The sequence below is a fragment of the Clinocottus analis genome, unplaced genomic scaffold (genome assembly GCF_023055335.1).
Source record: "Clinocottus analis isolate CAN_PGR_092001 unplaced genomic scaffold, fCliAna1.0.p SCAF_7, whole genome shotgun sequence".
Lineage (NCBI taxonomy): Eukaryota > Metazoa > Chordata > Actinopteri > Perciformes > Cottidae > Clinocottus > Clinocottus analis.
In genome coordinates, this window is record NW_027176229.1 from 11,534,055 (window position 1) to 11,557,577 (window position 23,523).

Genomic DNA, 23,523 nt, shown 5'->3' on the forward strand with positions numbered 1-23,523 from the left:
CTGCGGCTGATAAAAGGCCAGTCAGTCCTTCAGGGGACTAAATGAGGAGGTGGGATTTGCCTCGAGACACGCTTGGACTCTCACATCCTACACGTTTGTAACTGCAGTGTGCAGCCATGGTGAGTTATGGAGAACCATCTTATATCCACTAGTGAGTCCAGCTTGTTACCAGCGGGGTGTGCAAATGGTTTCAAGCTATTTATGATGGTCATAAAACTATTTATTAAACGTTACTTATTAGCTGTCGTTTGCAAAGAGCTAATGTTCGCTAAGTTTTGACGTGATTTCATTTGGCTAAAGTAAAGAGGGAACCAGGTTGTCTATTGGAGTTTTCGTCTCCAGCTTACACTTTAGATTTAATAATGTTATTTCTACATTGTAACGTTACATGTAACGCGACAGAACACAGCTTTAATAAGTGCGAATCAGCTAACTTTTCTGAGCTTACATAACGTTCATAATTCAGTCAAAGTTTACCTAGAAATACCCGTACTGTTACCTGGCACCTTTTCAGACAAAACATATTCTATGTTTCATATTCAGCTATCACACTGTTACTGCCAGATAATGATGACGTCAAACTATCATCAAGGTTAGTCATAAAAAACATTATCAAATTGTTTCTTTTCAAAACAGTGACATACATTCAGATAAACGATGCAATACTTTGTCTCAATAAATATTATGGCTGCTAATAATGTGTCTCATGCTCAACGATTGTAGAACTACTTATATGAATATATTTATGTATTTCCATATAGTAAAGGATCTTTAAGGAGTGCTTTTAGATGATTTATGTTTTGTTAGTTTAGCAATTCTAAAATTGCGGTTGCACCACATGAAACATTTGTAAGGTTTCTTGTCATTAAACTAAAACATTTATAATGTCCACAAACACAGCGAGTTACATCAGCTACCCTTAAGATGTGCAGTGTTAACACAGACTGACAAGGAGGCAGCACACCAGCTCCCTCCCAGCCATGTGTACTAATCTCAGGAAGGGGATGTGTGTATGTTTCCTTCCAACAATGCTCTACTCGGTAAGGCCATTGTTAAATTGTTCTGTGGAACGGACTGCGGGAGCAGGACGGACCTTGAAAGACCAGGCGAAGCATTAAGAAAAGTCTTCTGTGAAAAGAGTGCAGCTCATGTTTTTATAAAAGGGAGGGACCTACAGTTAGTTCACGGTGGGTCCAGCATGTCGGCCGCTGCCGACGCTGGACTGAGCTTCACCGAAAAGGTCCCTGATTACACTTTTCATCAATAGTATGTTTTCTTTCTGGCGCTTGAGTTTGACAATGCAGTTGAGAAGCTAGTGCTTATCGGCTCCAGGATCTGTGTGCTCTAAGTACATATGTTTTCTTCTTATTCCAGTCACGTAAATCTTGGATTGAGGAATCCTTCTCCAAAAGAGAGTGTGTGAAGTTTATCCCTTCATCTCGGGACCTACACAGGTAAACTACAATTTACAGAAAAGTACAGGTTTTTATGATTCTCACATGAAATACAACATTATTTGTTTGGATAGTACATAGTTGGATATTATCAACAGTGGTTGGAAACAACATATTTCTCAGAGCAAAACTATTTGGCACTGAGCCCTTCCTTCCAGGAATAGAGACTGTGGGTTCTTTGATAATGTGTTTCCTTTTTCTTACAGATGTATTCCCGTATGTCAAGTATGCCAAAACCTGATAAGGTATAATCTATATATTGTGTGTTTATGTGCGTCTTTACACAATCCACAAACCCTCTACATTCCCCTCCTACACCCCACCACCTATTCCAATGAAAATGTTGTTTTACTTTTTCCAGTAATGCAAATTTAGAAAATAACCACTTGCTTAATTTGTCATGAACTGCCTCAAAGAAGATGGTGATGCCAATGTCTTTTATTGTTTTGCCTATATAAAGAAAATAAACATAATGTATAAAGGTTTGTGTTATGAGCAGTGTAGGAGATTTATGAATGGATGAGAGATGTAAAGGAGTTGTTGTGGGATGTAAAATTATAAACACAACTAAACATAGACCCAAAGACAAAGGGAGCTGAAGAGGAAGGGATTGCTACCGGAAGGGGGACAAATTGCAGCAGCCTGACTTAAATAGGCCAGTTGGAGGCCTATTTAATTCAGGTATCTGTGAATGTTACCCAACAATACTGGGATCTTGGTTTGCTTTACAAGCAAATACCTACTTTTGATAGCTCAAAAAAAAGTGATAAAATGTAAGTGAATGATGTGCAGGCACAAGATAATAGAAGTTACTCTGCATTTCTGCCACCTCTCACCACCCCATATCTTTCAATTGATAGATGTAGTTGTGGCCGCCTGATTGGGGAGCACTCTTGGCAAGAGTCCCTTCCCCCCATATCCCTCTATCCTGGTCCTGGACAGGACTTGGAAGAGGACTGGACCATCGAGCTCCACACCAAAGCCAGTCCCACCAATGCCTATGGGACCATAGACTTTCAGGACACTGCCACACGCGTATGCCGGGCCAAGGTCTGTGAGACTACTAACTCCACTGTATACTGTATGTGTTTCTTGGCACAAATAACACATTTGTAATTTGCTCAATTATCTTATCACATTGTTATAACGGAACTCCTATTTTCTACAAGAGATTACTCCCAAAATGAAGGTACATGCTTGTCCAGGGTTGAATAAGACAGGATTTGTATTATGATTGATGTATAAACAAGCTTTCGCGTGATATCACACAGTACCTGAGAAATAGCTTCTCAGTCCCAGAAAGAGAATCAAGTGTTTCCCCCTCCAGTATGTTCGTGTGGCTGTGGACTCCAAGCCAGAGGTGCTGTACCAACTGATGTTGAGGGAGTGGCAGATGGAGAGACCCAAGCTGCTACTGACTGTCCAGGGGGGCTCAGAAAACTTCACCCTGCCCCTTAAAGTCAAGCAGGCCTTCAGCAAAGGGCTGATTACTGCCGCCCTTAGCACAGGAGCGTGGATACTCACTGATGGCATTAATACAGGTAGGTTGATATACGTTGTTGTAAGATATACGTGTGTGGGTCAGTATCCCTCATTACTCCTGAACAGCTGGATCTCAGGCACAATGCGACTCAGTTTAATAATTGTTGGCCCTGGTGTGAAACAGTTAAAGAACCTCTTGGTCCGTCATGCCTTTATGATGTTCAGTCAATTCTACATTGCATGTACATTTCTGTATGCAATGCAGTTGTAAAAATTCTTCATGAAATTGTTCTTGGGCTTTGTAAACACAAGTAGGTTGGTTCATTGGTAAGGATTTCTGTCTATTCACTCTTTGTTCCTGTGCCTAACCTGTGAGGCAAAGTGGTGGGCTATGTCCATTTGTTTGCAGTTGAACAAAGAGGACTTTGAAAAGGGTGTTTGATGCCTGTCTTAACGCAGCTGAATTCTTTATTTGCTGAGTATTCCGCTGCTTTCTGCATACTCTAGGTGTGTCTAAGTATGTGGGCGAGGCAGTGAAAATATTTGGGGGCCACAACCTGAGGAAGAGAAACACAGTTGGCTTCACACCATGGGGAGTCATTGACAACAACATGGACCTCATAGGCAGAGATGTGAGCACTGGAATCTTATGTATTGTTGAATGATATATTATCAGTTTGACACTGAATATGTGTAAGTATGGTTATTGACTCTTGATGTGACTTTTACTCACCATGGCTCAGGTGTTCAGGCCCTACCAGCCACTGGGGAACCCTTTGAGCAAGAGGGCCTGCCTTAATGGTTTCCACTCCCACTTTCTGTTGGTGGATGATGGTACGCTGGGAAAACATGGCTGCCAACAAGGCCTCAGGAGGAAGCTGGAAAAACACATCCATCTACAGAAGATACACCCTCGTGAGTCAGTGTGTGTGTACTTTTGTGCAATACTTACAGGAAGAGATAAAAGCTCAAGGGCTGGATGTGACTGACGTATCACCCTCTTCTCCATCCTTGGTAGGGCTGAACCAAGGGGTGCCTGTGGTGTGTGTGGTGGTGGAGGGAGGCCCTGCCATTGTGTCCGCAGTGTTGGACTATGTTAGCAATGTGCCCCCTGTGCCAGTGTTTGTGTTTGAGGGATCGGGCAGGGCTGCCGACCTGCTCGCCTTCTTACACAAGCAGACTTCTATTGACAGGTATGCCCGTACCTTTTTTAAATCTACAGAAGAATGTCTAATGGATCTACCTTATTGTGTAAACTGAAAGTTTGGTTTGATAATGTTGTGACATGTAGCAGCTGTGTAACGAGCAGACATGTCACGAATATAACTTACATCCTCACTGCATTTCTATACAGGTATTTGGATGCTGACATTAAAGAGGGCTTCTTGGTCAGGATTGGAGAAGTGTTTGGAGTAGAAACAGCAGAAGCGTCTCAGCTTTGCAGTCTCCTTCTGCAGTGTATGGATCACAGAGAGTCTGTAAGTGAGACACTATTTGGGAATGTTTATGTTGTGATTCAAGACAAGGACTACTTACTACTTCCAATATGTCTTTTAATACCAGATTACCATCTTTGACTCTGAGTCAGAGGACCAAACGGCACCTGATGCAGCCATTTTGACAACTAGTCTCAAGGGTATTTATATTTATCCTTTTGTTTGTGACAAATTACATTTTTCACTGCAGACATTTGACATGTCATATAGAAGGAAAACTACATAATACTAATAATTGATAATAGTAATAACTGCTGCATCCTTTGTAGTTTAACAAGTTTCAGGCTTGTTATTGTGCAGGCAGAATTCCAGGTGCACTTTAACGGAAGAATAATAAATTATGAAAATGCTATGTCGAAATGTTCACTGGATGAAAGGTTTTTTATATATTGTTGAGGTATATATATATATATATATATGTATATCTTCTGATGTATGTTTTTTGTTCTCCATGATGAGCAGGCACCAAGGCCAGTCCTGCAGAGCAGCTGAGTATGGCCCTCGCCTGGGACCGGGCTGACATAGCACAGAAAGATGTCCTGGTGTATGGACAGCATTGGAAGGTGACTAACTACTGCATGTTGTGGTGGAATTAAATGTTGTTATTGCACATTACATTGTCCATTCTTACAATCCTTAACAGTAGCTGTCTAGTCCAAATGATTATGTGCTGTATGCAGGTGGGTTCCTTAGAGCAGGCCATGCTTGATGCTCTGGTGATGGACCGAGTCAGTTTTGTCAAACTGCTGATTGACAACGGCATGACTATGAACCGCTTCCTTACTGTGGATCGCCTGGAGGAGCTCTATAACACGGTTATTATAATATCTTTACGAATCAACTTCTAATCTTTGCGACTCTCCATATCCTCCAGAATTTATTATTTACATATTGTATTGGTCATGAATAGAAATGCAGCATTAAAATAAAAAAACAACATATTAACATGTTTTTGAGAAAATACTTTGGCCCCACAGTGTTTCTGTTTGTCTTGCTGTACTGTTTACGCTTTTGTTTCCCCTTGGCTCGCACTTTAGAGGAATTCAGTTCTTGTATTTGTGACTCTTGAAGCACAAACTCCAAAACTGTGGCTTTGATCGAAATCACAATAATGTACTGTAAGTGTTTTGCACCAATAATATCTTTGTTTCCTGGTCAATTGCTTTTAGGGAATTTCCCCAGTTGTTTTAGGATGTTTTGAGATCATAAGACTCTTTGTCATCACAACATTCACACTTGGCTTTCTCCACAGTGCCTTTGTCTTTTGTGTATCAATGCCTGTTTATTTATTCATAACTTTGGGATAATAAGTCCCCCTAAGAAACAAGCTAAGGGTCCCAGGGATGCTACTGTGTACGCAATGTGCAACTGTGTTAAAAAGTAACCAGTAGATCTTTTCTTTTGCTCTGATTTGATAGCTATCCCGTTTACGACTCTCTAACAAGTCAAGTTTCTTTCAACAGCCACAGGGGCAGACGGACCGTTTCCTGCACCACCTCGTTGAAGATGCAAAACAGGTGACTCGTGAGAATGAGAACGCCTATGATCATATGGATACCAATTCACTGTTTACTCTGACATTATTAGCACTAACGTTTTAATTTTAGTATTAGTCCTGTGCCAAATCTCCTTGTTAATGTTATGTACATTTAGTTAACTTTATCCTGTTGACATCAGTCTGGACATTTAAAAGTTCAAAAGTAGTAATAGTAGAAGTAAAACTAGCTCTTCACTGGATATTGATTTGAGCTGCAATTACGTACAAAATAGATATAACTGTAGAAGTCATATATATATATATATATATATATATATATATATATATATATATATATATATATATATATATATATAATTACTGTGTGTGTGTGTGTGTGTGTGTGTGGGTGCGTGCGTGCAAGAATAGACTTCTCTTCCCATAGGTTACCATCTCTCTCTAATTGACATGGGCCTGGTGATAGAGTACCTCATGGGAGGAGCGTACCGCAGCACCTACACACGGAAACACTTCCGAGCTGCCTACAGCATCCTGCAGGACAAAGTAGATAAAACTCTTTGTATATTTATCCACTGTGTTTTAATACCCTGGATCAATGTTGTTTGACTTTATTATTCATAGTTTATTAATTATAATTTAGCTTCAGCTTTCTTACAAATAATGCACTCTCCTTGTTATTGTTTCGGTTTGAGAATAGGAGGGGAGATGGAACAGTTCCACCTCCTTGTCTAAACAGAGAGGGGGATTGACACCAAACTCTACAAGGGGCCTGCATTTCTGTAGAACAGCTCAGCCCTACAAACCTAAGGTTGGTGGGGATGTTTTGTCTGTATTTTCAGTCATTCAAACATTTAGTCATAATTTAAACTATTTCAAAATAAATACATTCTTTTGAGAAAGTCTGTAGTTTTGTATAGCCATGTTAATATTTATAGTAGGCACTTTTTGGATCTCTAAGGCACCCCTAACATCTTAAAAAATATTCTTTGTACAAACATTATTTTTTCATTATATTCCCTTTTGTAACTTTTTCCCTGATGGGATCCCTCCTTCCTACTCTCCATTCCTTTGTGGTTTGTTTTGTCCATACCTCTAATGTTCCCATCTTAGGTGCAGGATGCGTCACCTGGGAGCAGTCAAAAGATCACGTTGAGCCCTGACCTCGGTGACGCTCCACTGCTGGTTCAATTCAACTTCAACGACCTGTTTGTGTGGGCCATACTTCATCAGCGTCAGCAGATGGCACTGTTTCTGTGGCAGCATGGTGAGGAGGCGCTGGCACGTGCAGCAGTGGCTTGTAAGCTTTACCGCTCCATGGCCTCTGAGGCCCGCCAGAGCAGTATGGACGACAACATTTCAGAGCGATTCAAGACACATTCACTGTGAGTGTATGTTAGTGTGTTTTGTCAATTATAACATAATAACGGTTGTAGTAGCATGATTAAAAGACACAAACAGTAATTGTTACCATTAAATTACAGTTTAGTCTTGTGTAATGTGAGTTTGTGTATTAAAAGATCCTCAAAGAGTGCATATTACAAGATCGGCCATCCTTGTGTCTTAGTGAGTTTGGTCAGCTGGCGGTGGACCTGTTAGACTGTGCATTTCGCCAGAATGAGCAGATGGCCATGAAACTGTTGACTTCAGAGATGGAGGTATGGAGCCACTTCACCTGTCTGCAGATGGCTGTCTCCTCATGCCATCGGCCATTCGTCTCACACTCCAGCACTCAGACCCTCCTGACAGATGTCTGGACCGGTCCGCTCAACATGAGAAAAAACTCTTTTGTGAAGGTACACATTGTGAACATCACAAGAATCAGATTAACCCCAGAAAAATATATATTATGTTGAAATTCATAGACCTCTTAAGTCTTTAATTGTCAGTGTCACAACAACTATTTTCTTGTATTAGTGGTATATTTTAGCACTATTAAAATAAATAAATAATACATACACATAAATCTCAGTGGATCCATCACTTTTAGCATGTCTTTGACATTACAATGATGAATTTCATTACATTGTAATAAAACAAATATTGCTTCACTATCTTATGTTAGAGACATGATTTGATGTTTCTGGATAGCTGTACAATCTTACATGCTACACTTGTTATCTCTGTCTTTCAGATAATTTTGAGCCTTCTTCTGCCCCCTGCCATCTTGTTACTGGAGTTTAAAAGCAAAGCTGAAATGTGCCATGTACCACAGTCCCATGAGGCAATACTGTTTGGACATGAGACTGTGAAGTCTGCACCAGCAGACCAGGTAACTGATTACATGGTAAAATGCCATAGTTGTACACTTATCCAGCACTGTTTTCAAACTGTAACCCAAATCCTAATAGCTTGAGTATTGTACCTTTTGTCTTCTCATCTCCTCTCATCTCTTCTCATCTCCTCTCATCTCATCTCATCTCCTCTCCTCTCACAGGGCAGTCAGGATGCAGAGCGGGGCCTGTCGTTCCAAGACAGATGTTTTGGGCACTTGTCAGAAACTGTATCCTCTACCACGGTGCAGTGTCTTTCCTGGATCACAAAACTCTATGACTTCTACACAGCTCCTGTTGTCAAGTTTTGGTTTCACACAGTAGGTTGTAATACTGTGAAAACAGGATTTCCTTCTTGTTTGAGGCAGCATGAGTGGTATTTGTTGTATTTTTCTAATCTTTCAAAATCTCTGTTGGATTATTTTTTAACTGTCTCTGTTTCCATTTTAAGATGTCCTACTTGGCATTTCTGATGTTATTCTCCTACGTCGTCCTGGTGGAGATGCAAGATCAACCCAGTGTTCAGGAGTGGCTGGTCATCGCGTACATCTTGTCTACCGCAGTGGAGAAAACCAGAGAGGTGAGAGACAAAGCAGAGAAACATGTTTTCTTCTTTACTATTTCTAAAAAAAATGTAATATTGAACACCAAATATAAGTAATTAGTACATAATATAATGCATAACAATCTTGGATGATAGATCAATACAGCTTAATACAATATAATATCCAAATATGTAACTCTTAATTAGGTACTCATGTCTGAGCCGAGGAAGCTGAGCCAGAAGCTAAAGATTTGGTTCTCAGAGTACTGGAACATATCAGAAATCATTGCCATCCTCCTCTTCCTGGCTGGATTCACACTGCGTTGGCATGCTAATCCCTACCGGACGGCCGGACGGATCAGTTACTGTCTGGACATCATCTTCTGGTTCATCAGGGTGCTGGATCTGCTGGCTGTCAACCAGCATGCTGGCCCTTACCTTACCATGATCACTAAGATGGTGGGTAAAGACTGCACACCTCTTGTTGGAGAGGAGGAAAGTGGAGATGTGTTATTTTAGTCACCCCTCTCTTCTTTCTCTTTCTGCTCAGACCAGTAACATGTTCTTTATAGTGGTGATGATGGCAATAGTGCTGCTGAGCTTCGGCGTGTCCAGGAAGGCCATCCTGTCGCCAGATGAGGACCCATCCTGGAGTCTAGCTCGAGACATAGTCTTTCAGCCCTACTGGATGATCTACGGAGAGGTCTACGCAACAGAGATAGATCGTTAGTGGTTTAAGAGAAAGCTTATAAGCCAGTTTTGATTTAAAGCAATCAAAATAAACTGTGATGACTTTGGTGTAGGCTTAAGTTTCTTAGCTGATGTGCTTAATATCATTATTTTGATAGCTAATGCAGTAGTTAATGCTGCACATTTAATACATACAGTGAAGATGCCAAAGGCTATAAATCAGTAAGTTAGTTTGACTTATATGCCAAATCATACCCTCAATATAAATGTGTAATCATACATTCAGGAGGTGAAAAAAAAGTCTGAATTTAGACCATTCAGTATCTATGACATTAGTTACAACACGTTAAAGACCTGCGACAGTTTGCATTGTATTTCCACTGTTAATGTTGGTATTGATTGTGTAAGGTCTGTTCTGTGTGTGTTTGGGTGTCTTAACAGCATGTGACGACGGTCATCCGTGTCCTCCCGCTGCCTTTCTGACAGCATTCCTCCAGGCTGTCTATATGTTTTTCCAATATATCATCATGGTCAACATTCTTATTGCATTTTTTAAGTAAGCATGTTTATTGCAAAATCACCAACAATTTAATAAATAAGTCCATAAAATAAATTGTACATTTGGAAAAAAAAAATAATGTTATCCTCTGAATAACAGCAACATCTACTTTGACATGGCATCAATCTCCAAAAATCTGTGGAAGTACAACCGATATCGCTACATAATGACATACCAGGAGATGCCGTGGCTGCCTCCGCCGCTTATCCTCCTCAGTCACATGACCTTGGGTTTTAGAGCCATCTACAGGAAATGTATTGGGGATGCTGAGCGGGAGGAGAGAGGGTCTGGACTTAGTGAGTACTGCAACGTGTATGTCCGTGTATATGGTCGGTTCACAGCGTGTGTGTGTGTGTGTGTATTAAGTCACTTCTCATATCTTGCCTATCTTTACCAGAGCTCAACCTGGGCCATGAGGATCGTAAGAGGCTCTATGAGTTTGAGGAGAGATGTGTCCAGGCCTACTTCCACGAGAGGAGTGAATGTCTCCACGGCAGTCAAATTAACAGGATCAGAGCCACATCTGAGAGGTTTGATTGCTGTTCTAATTGATTGGTATTGATTATGAGTGTAGGATCAATGTGTGTTCTCTGAGAGGATGACTTTCTTGCTCTTGTGTTCCCTCTCAGGCAAATTTACAAGCCTAAGGATGATGCTGGTATTTTGGGCATTTAAGGAGTTTGGAGATTTGATTCATATATATATATAATTATATATATAATGTGTATGAATAGTGATTTCATATCGAAAATATATTTTACTTTGCAATTCTCTTTTCTCATATTTTTTTTAGATTTGATTTACATTGTTGCACAATCCAGCGAGTGTGTATTTCTGTCCAGCATACCCAGGCTTTACTCATATGTCTATATTTACATCTGACACACACGTTATATGCTGTCACTGTGTATAGTGTACAGTCAGTGGCATCCGATTGACATGGTATTAATTCCCTTTTTTCATCAGCTGTTAGATTTGGTATACGACAAGAGCATTAAACATGGCCAGTCAATAATAAAGAGGTGAAAAAACGTGTTTGAACTTTGGGATTTTTTTTTGTTCTACTAGAGCGGAGGAGATGTGCATGATGGTGGGGGAGGTCTCAGAGAAGGTCATCTTCATTTGTGACAGCCTACCGGAGCTGGACTGTCAGCTGGGTCGACTTCAGGACATGTCGGCTCTGGCCGTGGACACCCTCACTCTGCTCTCTGCTTCTGACAGCCTGCAACAGGAGGAGGCCCGTCTGTCTCAATGTCGACTCATCACAGCGTCCCGGCACATACTCCCTCACAGTTGGACCCTCCCGCACAGTAGAGCAGACTGTGATGCACTTACTGCTACTGTTGACCATCCTGGTGAGACTTGTCTAGACGTCTCCAGACATGGGTCTCACGCTTCCCTCTCTCACTTTTATGGAGGTGGAGCTTCTTTCGGTGGTTTTAGGGATCAGACACCTTTTCAACCCTGTGGATCGTCACACTGTGGGTCTCCTCTTTCTGCCAGAAGCTTGGAGTCACCACATCATAAGCTATGGACATGTGAGCCATACTTGTGTTCCAGTCAGGAGAAAACATCAGTGAAAGAGGAGGAAGAAGAAGAAGCGCAAGCTGAAGAAAGGACACATGAACAGGTGTCCAACATAAAAGTGTCCACAGCCTCTTCCAATGCTATCCTTCTGTCTAAGCCTCGAGACATCTCTGAGGGTTTAGTAAATCCTGCCTTTTCTCAGGATGATAACCGACCAAGCTCTTGGTCCAGACCTTCCGGCCAATGTGAAAGGTCTGTGAAGCCCACCAGGTGGGGATGTCTGTCCAGAGACTGTCCCTATGGCCACTGCAGATCCCTATCATCCAGTGTGGAGAATATGACTTTCTCTGGGGCCCCCCTCACTCGGATGAGGGGATCATATCCTTCACTTAACGAACCGGTGGACAAAGAGAGTTTGTCTGATGAGAGGAGATTTAGGGACGACAGATCGCTACTGTCCAGCAAGAGCAAAGGTAACTTTGTAGTTTGTAATGCAGGTGTTATTTATTACATATGGATACTTTAAAACCAAAAAATACGCATTTGGTCATATATCTTTTTGTTAAGAATCCAATTATTGTCAATCTTGATCTCATTTTGCATGAGATGCATTTGTACAGCACTCTTTTTCTCTATGTCTGTCTCTGCAGAAATCTTTTCTATTATCATGCATTTTCTAACAAAACGTGTGTTTTTGTTTCCACAGAGTGGTCCAAGTCCTCTGACTTCACTCAAGTCTGCAGAGGTAAACGCCAGAACAGGAAGACAGTGAAGATACAAGAGAGCAGTCCAGACACTGTAAGATGTTCAGAGCTTTCAATTGTGATTTACTTTATTTATGATATTTGAAATTTCTCCATGGCGGCTCAGAAATGCGCTGCCTATTGGATGGATAATACAACCCTGCTTATTGTTTCGTTTTATATCTTGTGACTTTTAATTTCTTATGGAAAAAAAAGGCAACCGCGCAGTCCAATCTGTCTAATGGCTGCTGGAGAAGGAACCGGAGATTGAGAGGAGAGCCGACATCTTGGTCGGCTTCAACCAGTCTCAGTCAGCTCAGTAAGGACATTACTAGTATTTCAATCAAGCGCATATTAGTTATTAATAATACTGTAAGCCAGTGGCGAGCCGTGGATTTCTTCGGTAGGCATTCAGTCTGAGTCGATCAGCTGTTGCGGCGCGCCACGTCTCCAGCGGCCACGCAGCAGCCAACGTGGCCGCTGGAGCCGACATGCTTCCAGCAGAAAGCTTCCAGCCTGCGTTGAGCAGCGGTCTCAAGGCAGAGTAACAAAGGAAGCTGTGCAATGACAAAATAAGTTAATAGGGAAAATACATGCAAATACATTAATAAACTACATGGAGTGTATTTGTGAAAAACAATTACATTATAAAATAGCTATAATTTTGTGATTCTGTTTAGGCCAGCAGAGAAGGCTCAGCAGGCCCTGACGGCTCGCCACTGCTGTAAGCATTTGTAGGCCACCCAACTGACCCAGAATGCATGGTAGAACAATAAGGAAAACTAATAGGTTGAGAAAGATTTTATCATGTAATCAATCCCGCATATTAATAAATAAGTGACCTGATAAAATGTGCAATATATAAGTTACTTTCAGTATATATATTTTTTAAAGATCTAAATGGTTACTCAATATATCATATCAATATTGTTTCAGATTTTGAATCAATGGATTTGTTGAAAAAGCAAGCGTTTTCCCATCAGGTAAATCTGTGACAAATTGTGGCAACACACTGTTGTAAATTTGGCAACATTAGAAATATTGATGAAATATAAGATGTGTTGATTGTATGTCTGTGAAAGTTGCCTGCGTATCTTTGCATTGGAATTAAGGATATGTGGAGCAGCTGGGCCCGATCAATGAGCCGCAGGTCTTCGTAAGTCTGTCTTTCTTTTGGCCTACCACTTTCAAAACTCTTAAAGATGTTAATATTTACATCACATATTTTTATTTTTGACTTTGATACAGTTTACAGAATGGGATTGCCTCTGAAGGTATTTCTGAACATATAGTTTTGATGCATTTCATAAAGATTATGTCTATATAATTATAGTGAGATTTATATATTTTTTTGTGTTTTGTTTTCCTTGCTTCAGCAAAGAGCTCCTCATTCCAGTCCTCTGAAAATTTGTACCCGCACTATTTAGGTATTGAGATATTAAGCAGAAAATTAGGACTGATTAATTGTGGCTGTCAACATTTTACATTACTAGATTTTCAAAAGCTTTTTTATACCTGAATTTATATTATGTGTCTGTTTTTTTTGTGTTATTACACTTGATACCTAACAGCTATGGAGAGAAACAATCTGATGAGACTGGCTCAAACCATTCCCTTCACTCCTGTCTCCATTCTGGGTAACCTTTTTGTTTGTTGTCATTATTCCTTGTGATTTACTATTTCTCATTCCATTCACGTAATCTACTTTCCCCCATTATTCTCTGCAGGAGGTGAAGAGGTGAGCATCTACTCTCTGGAGGAAGTGTCCTCTGACGCTGTCCCAGAATGTGGCACAGTCTTCTCTTGGTCGTCACAAGGCCTGTCTGCAATGCTGCAGCCCCTCTTCAGTGAAGAGGGCTCTATGGATGGGGGTCTCCGGCTGGGCTGCAGGGTGCTGTGTACCTGGGCAGAAGGGAACGTGCTCAGACCTGGTCTGGTGTACGTGGTCAAATCCTTCAGGCCGGAGGTGGTTCACGCCTGGCAGATGTACTTCAATGGTAGCACGGCACTGCAGCTCTGTTTAAGAGTAAGTGTACCGAAAAAGGAAAGTGCACAACGGCAAGAAATAGTTGACAATTCTCGTCAATGAGCAACATCCTTCTTAGTTAAATACATTTTCAGAATGTTGAACTTCCTGGACATTTAGCTTCCTATCGCTTTACCTTAATGGTCAACCTGTGTTGGATGTCCCTGAAGGAAATCCAGCAGCAGAGAGCAGCCCAGAAGCTGATGCAATTGTTCAATGAGGTCAAACCCGATGATATGCGTCAATCACCAAGGTGTGTGTTTTCTCTTTTGCTTCGTGTGTGTGTGTGTGTGTGTGTGTGTGTGTGTGTGTGTGTGTGTGTGTGTGTGTGTGTCTGTGTACTAATGTATTTTTCCCCAACCAGGTTTCTAGATGCAGCCCTGGTTTTCTGGCATTCCAATGGCCAGTGGCTGACGATTGAGAGGAACATGTCGGGGGACTTCAGGAAGTACAACAACAACACTGGAGAGGAGATCACCCCCTGCTGTTCACTGGAAGAAATGCTGCTAGCGTTCTCCCACTGGACATACGAGTACTCATGCAGAGAACTTCTGGTGCTCGATATACAAGGTAGATTCCTTTGTGTGGGTTTGCAGCATGTCTGTGTATCTACTAATCTGTCTTTTTTTTCAGTATTGATGTTCTTTTCCTGACAGGTGTAGGAGAGGAGCTGACTGATCCAACAGTCATTATGGCAGATGCTCAAAGGTACGTTCCAGAAACCTTACCCCCCCTCTGATTTTAGAACTTCAATTGATCTCGAATACATATTAGTAAAATACATAAAACCTTTTTTCTGACCTTGTTGCAGTGGAAGAAGGGGTGAGATGCTTTTTGGTCCAGATAACCTCGGAGACGCGGCCATCAGCAGTTTCCTGCAGAAACATTCTTGCGGTGGCTGCTGCCGCAGACTGGGCCTAACAGGTCAGACATGTTTAGTGTTGCTGTGTATGTGTGTGAGAAAGACAGAGAGCGTGTGCAAATTAACATTGTTAAAATATGTGCAGAATACAGTTTTTATTTCTAAACGAATAATTTATTTGTCCCCCTTAGAGTATGCAATGGATTTTTTAATGTAATTGTGGGGGTTTCTTTGGCACGTGTGTATCCGCATTTAATTGTATGTCACCTCTGTGTCGTCACTCTGGAGGCCAACGTTGGCTCTGAGATAAATCCACAACAACTTCAAATGAAGACAACACACACCAACAGCCAGCTAATTAAGCCGCGAGTGTTCGTTTATTCTTATAACAACAGTCGTGTTTGAGGCATGGGGGTGGGCCCTGCTTTGTGCGTTGTGCTCCACGGCCTTTGATTACATATTAATCATGTCTTTGTGCTGGCGATGTGCTGCTGAGACATTAGCTTTGATTAGCTATTAATTAACGTCTCTGGGTAGGCACGATACCGGCATCTAGAGGATAACTGCTCGGAAAGAAACTGTGCTCAAAAACAAACAAGCACACAAACACAAACATTCAGACACAGTTGTTTTGATATTTCAAAGGTGCATTGTGTTTGCTCTTCTTCTTCTTGTGTCCTCTCCAAGATTTTTCTAACAAATCAAACCAAATTATTCATGTTGGATGCATGGACTTCCTCCCAGGCCTGTCAGTATTCTCTTTCTTGTGGTAATGACTGTGTTATTGGAGCGACATGTCGCTTACTGATGTTTCTGTTGTTCAGATTTAAGAAAGAGTCCGGACAGCTGCGAGAACAGTAGCGAGGAAGAGCCAACATGGGGGAAAGAAGAACAAGAGGCTGATGAAACCAGTATATAGTAACCTTTGACCCAGGAAGTAGGAAAAGAACCACACATGTACTTTACACAGGACTGGCTGTCCTGTGTCAGCCTCGATTCTCTTGCAGGGGAAACAGGGAGAGAGAAGAGTATAATTTTATCACTGTAATTTGAATGTTCAGTAAATACTTTCAGGAGGAGGGGAATTATTCTTATGAAATCCTTAAGCTTTGTTGTTTAAATCATAATAATTACAGTAATATTAAACTGGAAAAAGAACACTGATGCTGTATTTAAAGAGGTTCAGTCAAGACTTTTATTTTTGAGGAACTTTAGATCTTTTGACATAAGCAGAAAGCTTCTTCATGTTTTTTTTCAGGAGATCTTGTCCTCTTCTATGTTGTGCTCTGATGGGGCATTACTGTAGAGCAGCAGTTTGATTTTTTAATGAACACCTTTAGTTGGGTTTTTTAGATTATTCTATTTTTCTGATGTCGGTCATGTGTCTTGTTTCATATGGCATTTTCTGGTGTTTATTCTTTGTAATGTGTTTCGTGTCTGCTCTGCACTGTGAACTTTGTCTGTTGTTGTCTTTATGACGTTTGGGTGACAAATCTGGGTAACCCACTGCGGATTAATAACGTTTTCTAAAAATAAGAGGAAATACAGTAACAACATAATGTTTTTTCAAGACCTCCTAAAAGTCTAAATTACTATTTTCTGTAATTTGTCTTTACATATTTTGATATTCAGGCAATGACAATTACTGTTATGATTACCATGCACTTATACATTATGGATTAATTTAACAAGGATACAATTGTTTTATATTTGGCTAAAATAAAAAGTTATAATAAAAATGTATGTGTGAGACAGAAAAAACAGTCAGAAATGCACCCATAAAATTTCTTTTATATTTTTTTCTTCCCACAACAAAATGTCTACAAAAGCGATAAAATATAGAATTTAACAAAAATCACTTCAAACCTTCACATTGTATATACATCTCAAGGAGAACTCAGTAAGGGCCCTGCATAGCTCTGAACTTCAACCCATACTGATACATCAAATGTGTTTGTGGCTCCTTAATGCAAATGTACACACAGACACTCTTTCATTCTCATGTGAAAATAAAATCTACAATAGAGCCGATGGTTTTATCGTAGAGTCAGAGTTCAGAGTCCAGCAGAGTCCCCTTTCTCCAAATGAAAAAAGCATAAAATGTAAAAGCTGTTTGTCAGTGTAATTAAATACACATTTTCCTCAGAGTTCTCCTTTTTTTGATTGGTTTCTCAAGTAAACTCACACAGTAAAGCATCTACGCCCCACTCTGCCCATCCTTGCTCTCTTCACTAGCTATGGCACTTTGAAAACAACAAAAAAAAGGTCTCATTTCATTGTATTTTTTTGTTTTGCTTTGTTAGTCCTGTGTAAAAGAGGTTCTGCAACCCAACCACCTTTTAGGTTTCGGTTACAGATTGCTACATTTTGTTTTATTTGCTCTTGCTGGCACGCAAAGACATTCTAAACAATAAATTAACAATTTTTTTAACACTACTCCAATTGCACGCATGTGGAATGCATCAAGAAAGTATACAAAGCATTGGTAGAGCAAACATTTCATTCTCTCTCTCTCTCTCTCTCTCTCTCTCTCTCTCTCTCTCTCTCTCTCTCTCTCTCTCTCTCTCTCTCTCACACACACACACACACTTACACTCACGCAGGTTTTCTTAGGAAAGGGAGGAGGTTTGGGTTGGAGTGTATTTGACTAAGTGTAGGAAATCCATTTCAAACCAAGTGTATTAAAAATGTCTGCACAAATTGTCTGAGTCATCATATGGGATGACGTCTAGTATTATTGTGCGCTCTGTGATGTCATTCTATGTTGAAGGCGCATGATGTGTTCAGCCCCTCACACTGAACAGGCTATTCCATAACATTCAGGATAGATACCCTCCCTCCCCCGCACATTGTTCCCTCCCGCTGCAGGTTAAGGGTCTCTGATCCAGTTCAATAAGGCCAGTTCAGAAAGGGCTGTTCACTAACTGATCATACTATCTCACACATTCAAAGGTTGAGAAAACAAAAAGTCAAATCGAACAACAGCATTTAAATTGGTTGTGTATAAATAAGAGCATTTTATTTAAAAATTCTTCCAGCTTGTGAAAGGAATTTGCTTTGAACTGACTGAATTGTCCTGAACCCACCCATCTTGCAGATAACCCTTCCCTCCCACGAAACTCACAATATCATGAGAAGAAAAAAAACACAAATAAGCCCCAAAAGTTTCATCGCAATGAAACGTCATGCAAATAGAACAGAACAACAATAGGCTAATAGTAATAGAAGAATAGTAGTCATAATAAGAACAATAATAATAATAGTAAATAGTAATAAAATAAAAAATAATCTTACAATGCAAACATGACAGTAGTAAATGCCTCCAGTTCTTATTGCTACAGTATCTTACTTACAGTGTTGCGTTGCCACTCATTCTTGCCAGCATATCCCCTCTCACAACCCTATCCCATCCCTCTGATTCACAGTCTAACAAGGTAAAATAATAGCGTCACACACAAAAAGTCCATATTCAGAGTTGGAATTCACTGTCCCAGCGGTGTTGTGATGGCGCTTGATTCATAGCTTACCAGTGGACTTCCCTCGCTGCCCCAAAAGCAGCAAAATAAGCAGTAAACACGATTGTACAGTGATGACAAGAGCACACCGACATACACTAAATATATTTTTTGTTTTTCTTCATGTGCTACGTAACAATGCTTGTCATATAGTCTGGGCTCTAACGAGATTTGGACAGTGAATTCATGCTCTATACGCACTGACACACAGACACACACTTATCGAGCCTTGTCTGGGCAGATTCCATTGCCACTTACCTTGGCGGCGTAAGCCATTTTTATCCTAAAACGTATTCTTTCATAATTACATTTTTTTTGTAAATTTGCAAAAAATATTAAACCCTCTTTTAATGCAAAGTCAGAAAAAGAGCTTTTCCCTGAGAGATGCTGTGTAGTGCATCGAGCCTTAATGAGCAAGTGATTGTCTCAAAGAGTCACTGGCCTCTGATCTGGGGTCGGGTCATGGGTCAAAGGTAGGATCCTGTGAATGGATCAGATGGATGTGAGCAGATCACTAATGTTTAACATTGACACTTGTTTCCGATGCTGCCGACATTGTTTTGTTCACTATGTGGAAAAAACGTGGATACAAATGGGAATGTTCGAGTGTTTTAATGGAAATGAATGTGTAACTAGTCTGACTGTGTCTGTGAGCAAGTTGGAGATTTGGCCACTGTGTAATTAACCTTTGCAAACAACAAACAACAGATCATAATTACACAGATCTTCACTTTTTAGTGCTTAAATAACTAATTCATAATTCCACTAATCATAGTGATTAAATTAGAAGTGCTGAGATCAGCTTGAAGTTCCACTCAGCAACGTTTTCATTTTGTCAAACAAGTATTTAGGGAACACACTGTAAAAGTACCATCAGCTGATTAATGCTGTGCTATTATTGTGTAGTTGGTCACTACTTTGGTAAATAGCACATTTTAAAGGAAGCTCTTTAGTAGACTGAATACAAAATGTCAACTAGTGATAAGAACATCATAAGAAGGTGTAACTGCCGAGTAGAAGCAGGGTGACTTTACACAGTAGCCAAATGCTAATCAACATAACATTCATGTAGAAAAAGCTACACATAATGTCAATCTATAAGTGCTAAGGAGTATGGAGTGCCTAACAACAAAAGCAAAAAAGTGATTGTCTATCACAGCTTTCTGTGTGAATTGTCAATGTAATATTGCAGCTTTAAGCGTTAAAGATCATTGAGGGCTGATCTTTATTTCTTCACATATTTCAGTCAGTGCTCTGTGCTATTTCTTAACCCCAGATCATATTGTGCTACATTGTAAACAATGCAGTGTCTGCGGTGGAATGAGATGATTGTTAGACATAATTAATGATCAAGAGTCAAATATAGTGCATTCGAGTAAAAACTGCTACCCTGTTCTGAACAGCTGAACATAGGAAGAGGAGGAAAGGAGAGAAGTACGATCAGAAAGGCAGTGTAAAAATTATTGCTCTTTAGAGAAAAGGGTCCTTCATATTCACAGCCTGGAGTGATTGACATCCATGGACTGAATTGTGCAAATAGTGATGGGAGGGATACGGGCATACAGCACTCATACAGGTTTATGAAGATTGGATAGTTCTGAGTTAAATTCAAGTTTTATTTTGATGTCTTTTTTTGGTGGAATTTTTATCCTCCACTTCTTCATTTGTGATTTCTATCCACTTGTGTCTGCTGAAATCTCATGCCAAGGCCCTCATACATAAGTAATGAAGGGCAGGGTGAGGGGAACTTGGGAAGAGGTGGGGTTTAATGTGAGGTCCTAGTTTCTGATTGGTTGCTTCTGATTGATTGTTCGAAAGCAGTCCAGTAGTTAATTGGACGTAATTATTGCAGCGAGAAGAAAATGATTGATAAAATGGCAAATTTGCCAGATTATATTTCTTGGAAAATAGAATATTTATGTATACCTATATCTTAACCTTGAAAAGTAGTAGCCATTATTTTTTTTTTATATCCTTCATATGCTCTCTTTACATTTCTCATTAGAAGGATGCAGTACCTTCTTTACATATGAACAAAATCCAGACAAGGCTTCTATATATCAACAAAACCCGAATCAACTCCCGGTTTTACCCAATATTCTTTTACAAGTCTGAACTTTACAAATTCTGTACACAAAAATCTATCAAATAAAACCAAAACACATAGACAAGGTAAAGTCAGCCACAGTGGACTGCTGTATATTTAAATTAGGACTAACTTATTTTAACAGAACAAGAAGTAATACTGGAATCCGCTCTGCACTAGAAGAATATCTACAATAGCTTTTCTAAATCCATAGTTCCCTTCTCCATTCAGCTTCTTCAACTTCACAATTTCTTCATGTGAAAAAAAACAAAAATAAAACAAACCCAAAAGATTTTTTCCAAAGTTAAAACAAATGAACTTACCCATTTCTTTTAAAGATTGACAGCTTAAATTGTTCCTAGTTGTTTTAAAGTCTGTACATTTCTGGTCAGTCAGTTCAGTTCAGAAGACGGGAGGAAGCCCCACGTATGTGGTGGCTTGGGGAGAGTTTCATTTATATATACATTCTTCAGACTGTATCGGTGAACAGGACGGGATAAGTGCTTGACATTCCTAGTATTGTTGGCGGTAACTGTAAGTTTCTGGCGGATGATTCCTCACCCGCCAGCCTGAAATGAGGCTCGGCAAGTGCAGGAATATGTGGTTGCCACGATGATGACATGGCTGCTGTCATCTCGTCAGACGTAGCCGGCTTCTTATTTTCTTGGTCCTCTGCTGATGCCGTTTGTTGCATTGGGACCACAGGCAGTCACTTGGGCATGGCCATGGCAGAGTTGGGGTCGGGGTTGAAGAGTTCTTTATAGAGCGGGGGGAAGAGGACGTTGACCGTTTCTGGGTGTAGCTGCTGGAAAGCCTGAAGTTCCTCGGTGTGGAGCGTGCACAAGGCGGACAACGTTGGGATTCGGCTGATCAGCTATCAACGAGAAAGAACAAAGACATTTAGACGGATAAACTACAGACAAGGACAAGGTTAGAAGCAAATTCATGTTTTGTTTTTACACATTGCTCCACCTGTCATTGAGGCTAGAGGAGCTGTCGTCTGTCTTTGATGCAAGGCCAGTGCCTCCATACCGACCATGAAATGATTTATTTCACTAAAAAGGCTATAGGCCTACCTTAGCGAGTGCGTCTTCGTCCATGTGATTCTTCTGCATTATGTGCTGCAGAGCAAAGTAGATCTTCTCCTGGAGCTTCTGGACTTTTCGAGGCTCCATCAGCCATGGTCGATCTAAGTAGGACAAAATTAAGTGTTTATTTTTTTCTTTAATGCTAACAATTTTGAGTTGACGTTATGATTGTAGAGATGTTGATATGTCTCAGAGGTGGTTGTACAAAAGTGAATAACAACATGGATGTAATTACGTCAACTGTAATTATGCTGCTTAATACTGACACATGTAAAAAATAATACCTTTTGTTTTGCATTCTGCTTTGTGCCGTGCTTTTCTAGATGCACAGAGGTTCATGCAGGTTGCTTCCTGTATTATAATAATAGGGGATGTGCACTGACCTGTGGAAATTAGTACAGCTGCTGAGAACAGAGCGATCTCCTCCTCTGTCAGCTGCAGTGAACACAAACTCTTGGCAAAGTCAAACACCGCACTCACTAAGTCATCACAACCTTGGAGGGAAACACGGAGAAGAGGACAGAGAAGGGCAGACAAAAAAAGAGATTTTCGTTACACTTATTCTGTTCATGTATGCGATGATGGGAAAAAATACCTTACAGGGTAGAGGATTTCTTTCATTTTTTCTTTTCCTCTTTTTCTCCAATTTCAACCGGCCTATTCAATCATTTATACCAATGAAATGCATAGGTAGTAATGTCTTACCTAGAGCTTTGAACATCTGCATGCCTCCGTACTTCCCTTCAAAGAGCACAGTGTTGTTGAGAGGGTTGAAGGCCCTGCACATCCGCACCAAGACTACCTCCAAACAACCTGTTTGAACCATGGAGACAGATTGTGATCATTTGGCTAAAGGGCATATTGAACTACATTGTCTGTCCCTTAACACAATAAAGCGATATCCCTGTCCAGTCGTTGTTAGTCCAATCAACTTACCTGATTTGAGCAGGAGGATCTGGTCGTTCTGACACAGTTCCATGAACCCTGAGATGCGCTTGGCGAACTCCACCACATACTGGATTGCATGAGTGATCTGGATGGCACACTGCTGCCACAACACGTCCCGAGGCTGGAAACAAACACACCCAGTTTAGCCGTTTGTGTTCCCTACTGACGTGTTGTTGAACGGCCTAGTTTGAAGAAAGAGTCTAAGCAAGGGCACCGGATGTGTTTTTACTGTGGTGGGTTTCATTTACATGTTAAAAGAAGGGAAAAAGACTGTCAAACTGTATTTAAATTGTCCTGGAAATAAAATCTCACCTTGCTCTGGTACATCTTGACCTCTTCATAGGTGTGTGTCTGCCAGGCTAACTGCTGCAGCTCCTCTGTTGTGTACTGACATGTTTCCAAGTGGGACTTGATAATATTCTGAGCAATACGGTCTGGAAGAAAGGATTGTTTGTTCATTTATTTATTTATTTATTTCCGTACATTATGATTATTCAATCATTTCATTCATGTATACATTTGATACAATGGTATGTAACATGTGTTTGGGTGGGGCAAGCAAGGTTGCAATGTACAAAACAAATGTGTTGTGCAATTTATACTGTATTGTAACTATGATCTTGAAAAGTTTTGAGAAAAAGAATTGAAACATTTTTCATTGCTACCTATTTTCTGCTTAATTTACCATTCCCTTGAATGTGTGTTAAATCCTTCATTTTAACTTAATATTAATGT

The 23,523-nt window shown here is 40.4% G+C and overlaps 2 protein-coding genes across 5 annotated transcripts in view; one reads left to right on the top strand and one right to left on the bottom strand.

Annotated features, from left to right (window-relative positions):
- Nucleotides 1–17,413, top strand: trpm6 (transient receptor potential cation channel, subfamily M, member 6). Of its 4 annotated transcripts, XM_068566863.1 has the most exons (39): nt 1–119; nt 1,375–1,454; nt 1,661–1,699; nt 2,315–2,504; nt 2,782–2,995; nt 3,444–3,568; nt 3,680–3,851; nt 3,955–4,129; nt 4,291–4,414; nt 4,500–4,572; nt 4,895–4,995; nt 5,113–5,247; nt 5,896–5,949; nt 6,339–6,473; nt 6,628–6,738; nt 7,041–7,312; nt 7,495–7,723; nt 8,062–8,199; nt 8,365–8,520; nt 8,652–8,780; nt 8,952–9,203; nt 9,295–9,469; nt 9,876–9,990; nt 10,093–10,289; nt 10,391–10,523; nt 11,062–11,993; nt 12,227–12,318; nt 12,480–12,582; nt 13,200–13,246; nt 13,376–13,419; nt 13,512–13,537; nt 13,640–13,690; nt 13,835–13,900; nt 13,991–14,289; nt 14,460–14,542; nt 14,654–14,859; nt 14,946–14,997; nt 15,101–15,213; nt 15,976–17,413. In XM_068566863.1, exons 1-39 carry the CDS (start codon nt 117–119, stop codon nt 16,068–16,070), a joined length of 5,736 nt encoding a protein of 1,911 aa, XP_068422964.1. In that variant the 5' UTR covers nt 1–116; the 3' UTR covers nt 16,071–17,413. The 4 variants fall into 4 exon arrangements, with proteins under 4 accessions (XP_068422964.1, XP_068422965.1, XP_068422966.1 ...); XM_068566864.1 differs by lacking the exon at nt 6,628–6,738; XM_068566865.1 differs by lacking the exons at nt 13,512–13,537; nt 13,640–13,690; nt 14,460–14,542; ... (2 more) ...; nt 15,101–15,213; nt 15,976–17,413 and having other exon boundaries at nt 13,991–14,123.
- rorb (RAR-related orphan receptor B) overlaps nt 16,930–23,523 on the bottom strand; it is a 22,913-nt gene continuing 16,319 nt past the window's right edge. The window contains exons 5-10 of the mRNA XM_068566867.1: nt 23,101–23,222; nt 22,777–22,909; nt 22,546–22,653; nt 22,224–22,334; nt 21,829–21,941; nt 16,930–21,626 (exon numbers count right to left, since the gene is read on the bottom strand). Of these exons, the coding sequence (XP_068422968.1) occupies nt 21,462–21,626; nt 21,829–21,941; nt 22,224–22,334; nt 22,546–22,653; nt 22,777–22,909; nt 23,101–23,222 (752 nt within the window). The 3' untranslated portion in view covers nt 16,930–21,461. The remainder of the gene's footprint in view (nt 21,627–21,828; nt 21,942–22,223; nt 22,335–22,545; nt 22,654–22,776; nt 22,910–23,100; nt 23,223–23,523) is intronic.